This window comes from Pollicipes pollicipes, unplaced genomic scaffold (genome assembly GCF_011947565.3).
Source record: "Pollicipes pollicipes isolate AB1234 unplaced genomic scaffold, Ppol_2.1 Scaffold_4751;HRSCAF=5608_pilon_pilon_pilon, whole genome shotgun sequence".
NCBI classification, from domain to species: Eukaryota; Metazoa; Arthropoda; class Thecostraca; order Pollicipedomorpha; family Pollicipedidae; genus Pollicipes; species Pollicipes pollicipes.
In genome coordinates, this window is record NW_023596549.1 from 154,869 (window position 1) to 169,068 (window position 14,200).

The 14,200-nt window shown below is 52.9% G+C and overlaps 1 protein-coding gene across 1 annotated transcript; it reads right to left on the minus strand.

Moving 5' to 3' along the window:
- Positions 1 to 668: 668 nt before the first annotated feature.
- On the minus strand, positions 669 to 4,266 carry LOC119099628 (uncharacterized). The gene is made up of 6 exons (XM_037222697.1): positions 3,919 to 4,266; positions 2,875 to 3,296; positions 2,016 to 2,211; positions 1,592 to 1,828; positions 1,137 to 1,289; positions 669 to 1,070 (listed from the first exon to the last, which is right to left on the minus strand). Exons 1-6 carry the CDS (start codon positions 4,264 to 4,266, stop codon positions 669 to 671), a joined length of 1,758 nt encoding a protein of 585 aa, XP_037078592.1.
- Positions 4,267 to 14,200: the final 9,934 nt, after the last annotated feature.

The following is a 14,200-nucleotide window of genomic DNA, read 5'->3' on the forward strand; positions in this document are numbered from 1 at the left end:
TCTCTGTTATCTAGTCGCATTCTGCAAAACAGTAGATCTCCATAAACTAATAACTGCACGCTTCGTAATAACTTTTTTGGGAGACATCCAAGAGCATACCGCTACACGGAATGATACAAAGTCAGCCTGCGTCAGACCGACCCCATATGATGCAGCGGTACCCTGGTGCCTCTTGTTTATAGCCGTGCGTATTTGAATGAACCTTGGTCTCGTCAGGTTGTTCGTGCATACAGTCAACCGGACAGTCGTGATAAATCGGGCCTGCGTGGTAAACAGTCTCTGTGTACGGGAGCGTAAGCAGGCTGTCATTCAGGGGAGTGAGAAACCCAGAGTTGGAATTATGTGCAGAGGTGATCCTTTTCTCACGACCAGCTTCTGTTCTCTCATATAACCCCAACAAGTGAATGCTTTAACATGAGAAAAATAGGAATTGAGTCTTGAACTTGTAGCAAAATAAAATGACCACAGACTGGAAAGATAATAGTGTTCGGGGATACCTTTGGTTAGTCAACATTAGGGTTAGATACCCTTGGTTAATCAAGTTTGGGCCCCCGACTGGTTTTCTAACCTTACACCTCTGAACCATGGTACAACTGTGCACCAGTCTGCCAGAGATACTGAACACTATTCCGTTGCGGCCTTCTTCGCGAACCATTGTGCATTTCTGTTCACACAGTGCAGAGTGGCTTGTTCTCCCCTGGTGCGCAAGCGTTGCGCACCATTGTCTCGAACCCATGAATCTCCGACCCGTATTCGACCTTGATCGTAGCTGGCAGCTTGTAGACCAGCCACTTGTTGTGGTTGGTGCACAACTTCCCTTTGAACACTCCCCCGTCGTCCGTCACGCTGTCCTTTAAGGCCAAGTACCATTTGTCAAACCGCACGTTTTCTAACGTGATCTGGCCACCGTGGCGCGGGAGCCCGCCCACCCGCCACAGCTGCTTGCTGCTGTCGTCGAACCGGTCGTAATAGATGTTGGACGTGTACGAGCTGTACAGAATGTCGTACGACGCGTCCGTGGTGTGTGCGGTGCGCAGTCGCACCCGCGCACCGTTGCCGACGATGTGGCCCTGCGGCGCGCCGTCCAGCAGCATCTGGTGGCGCGCGGCGCCGCCCGGGTTAGCGTAGAAGCGCACATGCGGCCAGCCACGGCGCCGGTGCGGGTAGGTAAGGCCAACGCATGTCTCGCGGTCGACCAGCAGCACCGTGTCGCCGCTGGCCAGCGCGCCGGCGTGAGCGGCGTACTCGAGCGTCCAGGCGACGCTCCGCGAGGACAGGCGCAGCACCAGCTGGTGGTGCGACGTCAGCAGGCGGCGCGGCGACGTGTCGTTCACAGCGTAGCAGCCAGCTGAGCCCGTCGTACACGTCGATGTAGTCACCGGCGCCGAGACCCGGCGCCTGCAGCGTGGCTGACAGGAACATCAGCTGCTCAACCTCCAGGGCGCAGCTCGCACGGCCCCCGCCCGCCCTCCGGCTGCACGGCGTCGGCGTGATGGAGAGTGCCCGTCGCAGCAAGCTGGACCGGCTCGCCGCACGCGGCGGCGCCGCGGGGCGAGGCCGACTCCGGCAGCGGGAACGGCGGCTGGAGCGCGTTTAGGTCCGGAATGGGGTCGTCCGGCTCGTAGCTCATCGAGAGCGAGCAGTAGGGGCTGGCGAGCGTGTGGTGCGTGCGCGCGCTGTTCGCTTCGTGGCTGTGCACGTAGCTGTCCAGCGGGTCGACGCACTTCACGAAGTAGCGGCCGGTGGCCAGCAGGCCGTAGATACGGTTGGTCAGCTGCTGGACGCGCCGCTGGCGTCCCATGGCGTGGAGCAGCAGTGGGTCGAGCTCCTGGCGGAGTTCGATGGTCAGCAGGCGGCTGGGCCGCGGCGGTGGGCGGCTCGCGCAGGTCGCCGCCCACATGTAGCGTAGGGTCATCGGCGGCCTCGTGCTGCAGCGCGGCCCGCACCTCGGCCTCCTGCGCCGGCTCGCGGCCCGCGCCGCCGGCCGGCCAGCAGCCGTCGGCGAACAGCGAGACGCCGCCGCCGCTTTCTGCGTAGTGCCACTCGCGTAGCTGCAGCTCGAAGTGGCGCAGCTCGTGGCCGCCCACGTTGAGGTGAGCAATGCCGTCGCGCGCGTTCAGTCCCCAGTGCAGGTAGGGCAGCGCCATCTGGCGGCCATCCTCCATGTACCGGCAGCAGGCCGCCGTCCACATCCGGGACGGAATGTTGACCCTGCAGAGGGGATGTGTTCCTTGAATGAAGTGTCTTTGCACTTTGCTGAGGGGCCCGGACTTTGAAAACATGTCTTTGAGGAATGAAATACTGTCTCCAGATTGCTCGCGGTACCTTATTTCCAGAAACATCGAGTAATTAAAGAGGCTCTTGGTACCCGTTTCCTAACAAATCATCCACATCATACAGGTATTGTGATACTCTCTCCTTGCCAGGTCCAAGGACCAGGTCTTGTATGCGACAGAATTCCTAAAACTCAGCTCCTAAGACGCCACGTGCATCACACGCCAGACAAGAAAGCCCGAAATAGGGTGTTGCAGCCTCTTGCGGTTTAAAGACAGGGCTCCGACATGTCATGGGAATTTGACCGACGCCTCAGGCCGGTGTTCCATGATGATGGCCAAGGAATTGGCTTTGACCTATGCTCAGGGACACTGCCTGGAGTTAATTGACACGATTTTACGTTGCAAAGGTGTTCTTCTAAGCGCCAGCGACTTATATCTGCTTTCAGTTTTTAATCGTTGCAATTATTATTTCCCCGAAGCCTTATGCACGTCTGAGCGTCTTCAGACGACACCGCGGTGCTCGTCCTGGAACTCAGTCTAACCTGTGGTACACGTCTTTAGACGACACCGCGGTGCTCGTCCTGGAACTCAGTCTAACCTGTGGTACATGTCTTCCTCGTGCTGGGGCCTCCAGACGCTGCAGCCGCCCTCATTGTCGCCGCAGGATATGGTCCGAGTCGTCCTCAGGTCACTCTCCTCAGCCGGGTAGTTCGGCACGGCGCCGGTCAGCGCGTGCAGCGAACCGTTCCGGGCGTAGCAGAACGTGACGAACACATCATCGAACAGCTGCTCGGCGCGCTTCCACGCGCCCTGGTTGAAGCAAGGCTCCTGAGGCACGGCGTTGGTGAGGGTGAAGGTGGCGAGGCGCGGATTCTTGCCGTCCTGCAGGAAGTTGGGGTTGAGGTGGCCGCGGTTGAAGCCCGACTCGGCGTAGTCGTCGTCGACGGCCTGGAGGCGTGGCAGCTGGTCCCGCATGCGGCGTGACACTCGGCCTCTGGAGCCTGGCCACTGGTCCATACCCTGTCCACAGACGACAGAGGAGGCGCTGCGAGGCTGGCGACGAGCGTGCCAGATACAGGATCACTGTGCACAAAAAACGGCTCGAGCCCGGGCCCGTCTTTCGCAGCTTTATTACTTCGTGAACATGGCGCCTATGATATTGCGCAGTTTTTTTTTACGTGTGTGTAGGTGCTGTTCCCATGGCCAGGAAGTTTTATATGTAGTGAGTTAACTCAGTGAGAATCTGTGGAAATAATGTCGCGTATTCAGAGGGTATTTAACAACATTGCTTATCTATTTGTGACTTATTAAGTCTTTCAGGCTAAAAAATCATGGGCAAGGTAAAGGCAGCGTCTGCTTGAAAAGGCAACAGCAAGGTGGGGTTTCGTGTTATGATACAATACTCAACGACAGGACAGACTCAGACTCTGTCATCAGGCCGACACGCTCGCTTTAGTCCCCGAACAGAATCGACAATCGGCCGGCAGACACCAACCGCACAGCCTTGGTCGGAGATAACTGGCACCGAAGCTCCGCAGCTGCACAACTGATAAACCTCTTTAGCATTCGCATTTACTCAAGCCAGATGGTGCGCTATTTTACGCAGCCCTGGCATTCCTCCCCGCTAGCGCGGTCATCTCACCTGAGTGCCGTTGCTGTCCTCGGCCAGGGAGTGTTCCACGTACCAGCGTCCGGTGCGACGCCTGCCGCTGCGCGCGCCGTCGGCCGGCTCCGGCGCCGGCACGTACGCCGAGTACACGGGGATGCGGTAGCGCGTGTCGAACAGCGTGAAGTAGTAGTCGGCGCCGTGGTACCGCTGGCAGAGGCCCACGCGGCGCGCGTCCTCCACGAAAGGCGCGCCGCGCGGCGGTCGGCCCAGCGAGAAGTACTTCTCCTGACAGGGGAGCTGCGTCGTTGCTGCCGTCGCGAGCAGCAGCAGCACGCCGGCCGCCCGCGGCGGGAGGGTGCGGTCGAGGCCCGGGCGCCACATGGTGCTGCAGCTGACTGCGTCTCAGCGGACGGCGGCGCCCGCGCACGACGGCCCGCAATCAGCCGTGATGCGCTGAACGAGTCAATTCGGCTTGTTGTCTGAGGGGCGTCGTCACAGCTGACGGGGTCGAGGTGGGCACGACTGCCTCAGATGTCAGCTTGTGGAGCGGATCGCATGCTCCTGCCTGCGGCGCACCGGATGAGGCGGTGCTCTGTGAGTTGCAGACGCTGGTGCTTATGCTGGGGCCTAGAGTGATAGTGTGAACTCGAAAACTTGGCTTTGACGAACATGACGTTATGCGTTCAGGCTGATCAGATCGAGAGCGACATGTTCCTAAGTTGCTAATTTAGAGTCATCATAGGTAACGAGTCTAGTGATGCCGGTTAAGGACTCAAAATTAATAAACATACCTTAATATGACTGGACCCGCTGAAATTGGGACGAAAATATTGACATGAAGCTATCGGTAAAAGTTATCGTCAATAACTGCGAGCGGCATCCGAGTTCAGTTGGTTGAATGCCGTGTAGACATGCAATCGATTAGGCGGGATGGATGCAAACAAGAACACAGCTGACTGTTACACAGAACGAGGACAATCTTGCAAGATAACATGGTGCCATCTAACAGGCAAGGTCAAGAGCCTGGCCCGCATTATCTTCAGTCAGGCCATCTGCTAGTGGAGATCTGAGGCAATTGGGATAAGGCAAGGGCGATTACAGGACTTCGCAATGAGTAAGGTGGGACCCCACTAAAAATATTCACTGAAAAAAACATTTTTGCTCACCGCAAGCGTGAAAATTCCTTGCGATGCGTGTAACAAAGCCAAGCATCTTCATCACGCTTATCTTACTTGCGCTTTTCGATTTCTTTGATGTCGGCATCACGGGACCGAAGCTCTCCTCTTCATGCCATACAAAGGAATCAAACACCAAGACCGGTTCGTGTTAGGACGCGCATCGGGCAAAAAGCCAAGTCACCCTGAGACGCCCGACCCCCGCTCAGCTGACGGCCGGTTATACTGGGAGCCAGCCCGCCGACGGCTGCCTTCGCCTGCCGCGACTGCTGTGCGAGACTGGAAACCTGGAATACCGCTCTCTGCCCTGTCGGACGTCCCCCTGTCGTTGTTTACCGACATCCATTAACATGCACAACGCGAAATGGAAACAATTGGAGGCGTGCGGAAACATGTATGGGAGAGGGCTTTGATGTAGCGTAACGGCAACGCGGGAGTTTATCCAGGATTGGGAGGCTTTGCTTCGCCGTAAGCCTAGTGTTAAACTTTCTCAAATGTTGGGGGTGGGGGTGGGGGCTGCAGCCCCCAAAGCTGCCTGCATCGGTAAATCTCACGCTTAAAGGGTATGTTCCACATTTGAAGATATTGAAGTAAACATCAGATACGATGGAACAAGCTCACTCATAGCTATCGGTATACCTTTGAAGCGTAAAAGACGGCTCTAGACAGCACAGTTATCTGTTTAGTAAATATGTTCCTCAACGCGTCATGGTTCGATTACGTCATCGTACCTTGCACAACATTGATCGAGAACCAATTGACAGCCGTTTTACCTGGACATTGCGCTCACGAACGCCACACTTAAACATTTCGATAATCATATTTTCTTGGCCTTGATCGTCGCATGGCTTATGGAAAGGCAGGACTTGAATGACGTTATTATGACTTCATGAGTGCCAACGTATCTTTGAAATACTCTCCTCGATATACCTTTCGCCATTTTCGCGGGTGTGTAGCTCAGAAACTATAAGCACTTAGGTCTTAAAACGGACAAGATTGTGAACAGCACCGAAAGGTCTTCAAGATGACTATTTCAGTTCAAAACCTTGTATACATGTGGGACACTTTCTTTAAGTGCCTATAACCTTAGCGCAAGAAGGAGAGAAGGGCATTGAAGGGCGTAACATGATGCTCAGGCAGGGGCGAGTCCAGAGGGGGAGGGCATGGGACCATGCCCCCCATTGGGCCCCGAAGGGGCCCATAAGCTCCGGAGGAACGCATAACCGGCTGAACAGACGAAGTTTTGTGTACAAAACGCAACGAAACTGTCCGCCTCCAGGTTTCCAGGCGAACAAGAACAGTTGCAAGAAAAAGTGAAGTACCCACATCTCGACACAAATTATTCTCCGCTAATTGGAAGGGGGGGGGGGGCATTAGGAGTTTTTAAAACTTCTTACGCTATCCAAAGTTCCCACGCCGTTTCCGAGCCCTTTATGCCTACCTGAACGGTTAATTTGATTGTGAACGAGCCTCCTATGTTGCTCTCGATTTTTTGCATTTGCTCGGAGTGTCCTGCGCTGTTGCTGGGCCCGTTCTGCTGGCGTGCCGGGGCACTCTTGTCATGCAGGGTCCTTCCATAAATGCTTTCCATTCGCCCGAAAGGTTCTGTACGCTACATAGGCGTAGGAACGTTTCAAAAAGTAGGGGCAAGCTCAGGATATACCTCAGGACCTTGTTCTGGGAGGCAAGCCCGCTGACCGCGGGAGGGGGGAGGGGGGAGGGTAGAGACGGAGACCGCTGTCTGCTCTTAATTCACATAGCATATTTTGGAGATAATTAAATGTCATTGCTGGCTAGAATACATCTACAGCTCTTTCGCTCTGGTGCGCGATCCTGGCCATTCTGCTCATCCATGTCATTCAGCAAAGAAGCCTTTCCAGCTTCCAACGATTATTCATCCATTTGAACATTGCTTTCCCTGGAGGCGTAAAATTCCACGAGCGCATAGGCATTTTGGGTCATTGAGTAGGCATCTATCCCAACAGTGTAGATGTCAAAATACAAACACGACATGGGCTGGTCAGAATTTTGAATGCAAGGCGATGACCCATAGTGCGTCTGAATTCTCATGCGCCTAGATTTCGCCGGCTGCTTTGTTAGGGATAAGATTTGTCGCAGCATTTTAGGCGGAAAAAAATTCGAAAGCTTAAAATACTAACAGGCAAAGACAGGGTGACAAAAACCATAGAACTGGAGTTTTGCCTTTAAAAAACCAAGAGACAAAACGAAGACTCTTCTGTTACATATTCCTTATCTGGACCCTGCTCTGTGATCAGTAAAACAGTGGGGTGAATATGTGGGTGCATGAGCTTGGCCGTGATGAGGCCATGCCGCGCCTCTTTTCCCACCACCGCCGAACATGCCTCGGTGACTGTGCGCACGGCCTTCTCCATCGCCTGGGTATGAACCGGATAAGGAGGGATGGGCAATGAAGCGTGCACTATGCCTCGCAGCTCGCCGTCACTGATGTCTCGTAAAAGTGGGGGTTGCGTGACTGGTTCGCGCCAGATCAGCTCCGTGTAGCTCACGGCTTCGAAGTTGAAAGCTTGGGATTGCGAAGATCCTGGGCCCCTCGGTTTGCTGCTCACCCGCGACGCTGATGATTTGAACCGCCTGTTCGCGGACCGCACGTCCTCGTCCGCCACCATGGCCAGCAGCAGCTGTTCCGGATGGGCCCAGCACCCGTTGCGCTGGATCACTGGCTGCACCGTGGTCCGTGTGCGCTGCGGCAGCTCGCGGGCAGCGCGATGCTTCGGAACAGGTTGCGTGAGCCCACGTCACAGCTGCTGTTCTGTCGAATGAAGAACCACGCCGGCACATGGTGGCCAACCACGTACTGGACGAGGTCCTATATAGCCCTGCTGGAAGTCTTGGTGGAGATGTATCTCGGAGCAGGCGAGCGGCCACAGTTAAAACAATTTGTTACAGAACAGTTAAAACAATTTGTCCCGAACTGAGCACCAGGTCATGCAAAAATTATTTCAATTTTAACGCAACGGCAACACTTATCAGCAAGTATACTCGTAAGCATGAACCAACGAGTAAATGATACGACATACTATGCCACAACACATGGTAATGAGTAAGTGCTTAACGATCAGTACATGAAATGCCAGATGATGCATGAGAAAGTTTCAATATTCGTTGCTATGAATTCGAAGACAAAACAGTACCAATATCGTTGGTTTTGTTTGGCGACAGTATTAATAACGTAGCTTGGTTTACGTCAAGGTATATCGCCGAAATGTCAATATGTCTATTATTCCATTTTCCTCGATACTCTGCGTGGAATAAGGCTATTATTACTGTCTTATCAATGTGCATAATATTTCTCGCAAATGCAATTAAAAACGTCCGGAATTAGAAGAACCCGTGCTTTCATATTTACCTAGCATGGTTCAGGGGTCCGTTTCGCTGCCGAGCTGTCGCGGTCCGGACGGAGCCGTTTTGTACGCCTGAGGCCAGCAGGTACAGCAGTTGCTGGTCGGTGTCCAGCCGCTGGACCAGGTCGACCGGCAGGCTTGACACATGCCCGGGCACAGGCTTGAATGCCACGACGTCCGTTTTCCAGACCTCTCCGTTGCAGGTCTTGCCGATGGGTCCAGAAAAAAGATTTCGGTCCCGCAGTCGTGCCGTCCAGACTCAGCAGCAGGGGACGTAAATTCAGCTCATTTCCGTGCAGCTGGCAGATGAACCATTGCACGGGTGACTCAGTGACCAGCTCAAACAGCCGGCACACTCCACCTGTCGTCCCTGTGATGATGGCCGTGCCGTCGTAGCCGAGGACCTTGACGAGACCGTCAAACTGCTGGCTCACGGAGTGAAGCTCGTTGAGCAAGTGCAGGGCGCGGCCGGACCCGGGCGTGAAGTGAGTCACGTAGCGGCTGCCTGGCTCAGCGATGGCAACCACGTGTTCTTTGACGACATTCACGTGGCTATGTGCCATGCAGGTTCTGTCTTTGCGGCCATCGAAGTGAAGACTAGTCCAACCTGACTCGTAGATTGATTCCGCATTCTGAGGGGCCGCCTCTTTTCTCGCTCTGTCTCTTGCGCGCCAGATCTTATTAGGATCTACATCTAAAGCAGCCTGTCCTCCTCTGCCGTCCTGTTGAAAGGCGCTGATGATGGCAGCAGCCGCCCGGTTCGAGACACTGTAGCGGTCAACCGCAAGAGCGGTGTTGGTGAGATCGTTAAAGTTACGATCTGCTCTGACAGCAGCCTCATCCGAAACAAAGAAATCGGCGTCGTCGCCACTTTCTACCATGCGCGAAGCCGTGCCAGATTCCGCACTCTCGGCTGACTCGCCAGCGCTGAGACCACTCGGTCCCGGAGCAGGCTCGAATTCAGCACTAGCAGCCAGCGCTGGCTCAGCAGGCAGCATGGGCTCAGCAGCCAGCGGGGGAGGTGACTCAGGTTTAGCAGCAGACACCGCCCCACTGGCGGCTGAGCTAGACGCTCTTGGAGCTGTCTGGCCATCCCTCGGATCTCGTGAGCCTCCTTAGCCACAGTCGTAGCCCAGTCACATATCCCCAGGGAAGGCCTCCGGTGCATGCGTTGGTCTTTTAAGAAAGCAACCTTTTCTTCCGGCACTCTGTAGGCAGCTGGACATTTGCAGCTGCGCTGGGACTGGTACTTACATTTTGCGATGTCGAGAAGATTATTGAACTTCGCGGTAACGACGATGTTCTGTCCTCTTTCCTTTTTCGTTTTTTTTTGCTGATGGCTTTGTGTGGTTCATGGCAATCCCTCTTCATATCTTTTGTGACGTATTTTATGTCATGAACGGGGATCCCTTCGTTCGTCCACAGCTCACTGATCTCTGCCGCCACGGTCTTGAACACGGTATTAGTGGGATTCTTGTTTGATTCGCTTAGCCATCTGATGTAAGCTAAGCCTTCCCCTTAGTCGGCAGTCGGTGGGACAGCGGCGCCGGGTGACCTATCACGAAATGGTTTGCACGTGACCGCGTGGCCTTCGGCATGCTTATCCAAGTAGTTACTCGAAAGGAACGTTTGAATACCGGCAAACCAAACTTGTACCCTCTTATATCCCATACAAGCGCATAAACTGCAAATCAATATCACAATGATGCGTAAACAGCTGTAACCTTCAACTTTCTGCGTTCTGCGGGAACATTCTGATAACTGCCCATTTTGGTACGTTACCAATTAACAACATTTTTCATAAAAAGTTAATTTATTATCAGTTAAGAAAATTTTCGTTGATATCCTTCCTGATATAGGCTCCATACTTAACTGACGGTTACTTAAAATCAACTTAGAAGCATTTAATCCGTCAGGTGTGGGTAGCATAGAAAAAGGAAAGAGGCTTGTCCATAGATGGTGTCGCTATTTATAATAGATGCCACTAGTATTGAAAGATGATTTTCTCGGCCCAGGTAGGAAAACCTCCTCTCGACTGATAAATACCAATATTGTTACGGTGCAACAGGCCTGGAAATTTATCATTCACCCATGTGCCAAGGAAAAACTTTGTCTCAGCTGATACCAAGAGATTAACCCTATCGAGGACATACCCTAATATACATCGAGCTCATTCATGTTCTACAGATCACGTTAAGTCCTGTAATTCTGAGGCTAAGTATTTCGGAACAACAGGCAAAATTGACTGGAGTTGGCTGGTAACAACCAGCAAAACCAGGCACGGACTTGATTCCTAGCTTTTTTACGGCTAGGCAGCTGGGCGATGTAATCAGCTGATGGCTGATGGCCCGTGCAGAATTTTTCCTTTGTTATAAAGTGGTACAAAATATCCTAGCATTCAAAAGGCGTTAAAAACGTGATGCACTAGTCTAATAATAAGTGTCACGCACTCAATAGCCAATGGAAATGGCGCATACGATGTCGGCAGCACGTAAAACTACGTTCAACGATTGCGCGTAAAAATTCACCTGCGTATATCCGACTGCTGTTCTAAGGCGAAGGCACAAAGACCAAAGAGGACGGAAACTGAGCGACCATGGGTACCGCAAGATGCCAACAAAGTGACTCTCGTCAGCAAGTATAGGGCCCTCAGACCAAGCAGAAAAGAAACCAAGACCCACGTGGGGGACCCCCAAACGATCGGTAGTGGCCCGCCAGGCTGACATATAAGGCTCCGATCACAGCACATTAAAGACCATCTGAGCAAAGGGAATTGTCCAGGGCCATGAGTTAATACCATTGTGCGATCAAGAATGCACGAGAAGGCTAACAGAAAAATCCTCGATAGGAGCGAATGAGATCAAAGGGAAGGAGTCATCGATCAACGTAGAGGGCCCCACGCATCGAGTGTCTCGGTGTCTTACCTTATTAAGCGCCTCAGCAACAGCACAAGACCCTCCGAGCAAGTGAAAATAACCCGGGACTAACGTGGAGGGCCCCTGAGCAACTGAATGTACCCTGGTATATGGGGCCCCTGAAAAAGCGTATAGAGCCTTTCGGGCAAATGTGAAGAGTCCGTGGAGGAAAACCTGCACCGACCAAGAGTGTCCAGGTGTGGAAGCAGATAGCGTCACGACAGCGTTAGGCCCTACGAGAAAATGCAAAGAGATCAAGGGAAACGTGGAAAGCTCCCTAGCGATCAGATTAATCCGGGCAATGGGCACATTGGGTCAGAGTAATCAACAGCATAATGCCTGTAGACAGCGTAATGAGCCCCCAAATTTCCCGCAAGCAACACGTTCTCAACCAGCAAAGCATTGACACGCACCCGGGTGGCCGGCTAGTTACCCTTCGCTCGGGTGGGGGTCAATTTGACCCCCCTGAGATCTCGGGAACTAAGAGAGCTAAATACACCAAATTTACAGGGCGTGTTGACGTATACGCAAACTCACTTAGGTTAAAGACTGAGGTTCCTAGTTTATGACCTTCGGGTCAAATAAGGTCAAATAAGGTCAAATTCCAGGCTGGTCTCCAAAGTGCCCTCAGAACCTAGATAGCGTTTTCTAAGAAAAAGGTCACATGCTCATCTGAGATCAGTGACCTTGTCTGACCTTTTGAAGGTTATGGTGACCAAAAGCATACAAGACTGCGTTGGGTTTTGCATTTGAATAAGCGACAAAGATTGCGCCAGACAGTATATCCCTTTAACAAAGATGCTGGCCTGGGTTATTTGACGTCAGTGACCTATTCTGACCTCTGAGAAGTTCATTGCAAATGTATAATGCGGTTCGTGCTATCAATAAATTTGAAATAAGCACTAGAAACTATCCCATACAGCAAGCCCTAGAGTAATAAAGCAGGCTGGTTTTGACTTTGGTCTGACCTTTATACCTGAACTTAGGTCAACTTAATTTGCTCACTCAATGTTTGTGTTGCCTAAGAAAGCATCTCAGAGATGTATGGCTTCGTCTAACACTCCGTCGTTGCATCAGATTGAACGATTCCATAGAAATTGACTTCGCTGAAACCATAGCCTGACTTTGACCCGCCATAGGTCAGTGAACTTACAGAATACATCTCAATTGTTCATGCCAAACGATTCGTTATTCAATTGTCTGCAGCAATCTAGAATTTGGCGCAGCTGCGCCGCGTCGTTCGGAAGCCGTTCTGGAAAAACCTTCGGGGGGGGGGGGGTCAATTTGACCCTCCATTCGAGTGCGTGTTAACTTCGTCTGCTTATGAACTCTTTACTTTTATTAGCAATTGTTTTTGGTCGTCTACAGGTGCCTTCAGGTCCTCTCGGCATGGTCCAATGGGGCATGGTCTCTTGCGTTCAGCCGCCCTCTGCATCCGCCGCCGGCCCGAGCAGCTTAATAGATGGGGCCTGCCAGGAACACAGAGCCACACATTCAACTAAGAAATACTAACGACACAATGTGTAGGGCTCCGAACGATTAAGTGTGTCGGAGCAGGCTGGCATATAGAGCCCCCGCTAAGAGTGTAGGGCCCTCCATTCAAATGGGAAGTACCCAAGACCCAATGTAGGGGGCCCCGAATAATCGAGTGTGCCAGAGCAGGTTAACAGATAAGTCTCCCAACAAGAACGTAGGGACGTCCATTTAAATAGAAAGCACCCAAGACCCAATATAGAGGGCCCCCGAGTGATAGAATGTGCCAGAGCAGATCAACAGATAAAGCTTCCAACAATAACGTGGGGACGTCCATTCAAATAGGAAGCACCAAGACCAAAAGTAGAGGGCCCCCGAGTGATAGAATGTGTCAGAGCAGGTTAATATAAACAGTCCCCGTCAAGAGGGTAGGGCCTTCCCTTTAAATAGAAAACACCAAAGACCCCATGTAGAGGGCCCCCGAATGATCGAGTGTGCCCGAGAATAGTATCAGATAGCCTCGACAGGAGTGTAGGGGCCTAAATTCAAACACCAAGGCCCGACATACAGGGCCCTCGAACACTCCAGCGTGGCCGAGGAGGCGACCAGGTAGGTTCCCGACAAGCGCGTAGAGCCCTCCGTTCAGGTAGGAAGTGTCCAAGACACAATGTGGAGGGCCCCCGCATAACGAGTGTGCTCAAGTAAGTTAACAGATGGGGTTCCCGACGGGAGCGTAGGACCCTCCATTTAAATACTAAATACACACGACATGATGTGGGAGGCCCCGAATAATGGGGTGCACCAGAGCAGGTTAACAGATAGAGCCCCGACGAAAGCGTAAGGCCCTCCATTCAAACAAGAAATACCCAAAACCCAGTGCGGAGAGCCCCCAAAAGATGGACAGTACCCGAACAGATTATCAGATGACTCCGATAGGAGCGCAGGGCCGTAAATTCAAACACCAAGACTCAATGTGCAGGGCCCCCGAACAATCAAGTGTAACCGATGAAGCGAACAGAGGGGAACCCCCGACAAGAGCGTGGGGCCCCATTCAATTTGGACGTGCCCAAGACCCAATGAAGTTGGCCTCGAACGATCGACTGTGCCCGAGCAGGTTATCAGATAGCCCCCCCCCCCCCCCCGCCTCCCACAATCGCGTAGGTCCCCCAGTGAGTGTGCCCAAGCAGGCTATCAGATGGGCCCCTGACAAGAGCGTAGGGCTCTAAACATTTGAACATTTGACAGAGGATTGGAAGCGCTCTAGACCAATGAAGAGGGCCCCTGAACATGCCGCGAGTGTGTCAGTAGGTTAACCGAGACCCATGTAAAGGGCCCCTGAGCAAACGAGAGTACCCCAGCTTGGCATCAG

Bases quoted from the DNA above. Each gene is read 5' to 3' on its own strand.
- LOC119099628 (XM_037222697.1), bottom strand. From the start codon at position 4,266: ATGTGGCGCCCGGGCCTCGACCGCACCCTCCCGCCGCGGGCGGCCGGC. The intron at 3,297-3,918 runs GTGAGATGACCG...GTCTGTGGACAG, and splicing joins AGGACAGCAACGGCACTCAG to GGTATGGACCAGTGGCCAGG. The intron at 1,829-2,015 runs GTCTCGCTGTTC...GAACTCCGCCAG, and splicing joins ACGCAGAAAGCGGCGGCGGC to GAGCTCGACCCACTGCTGCT.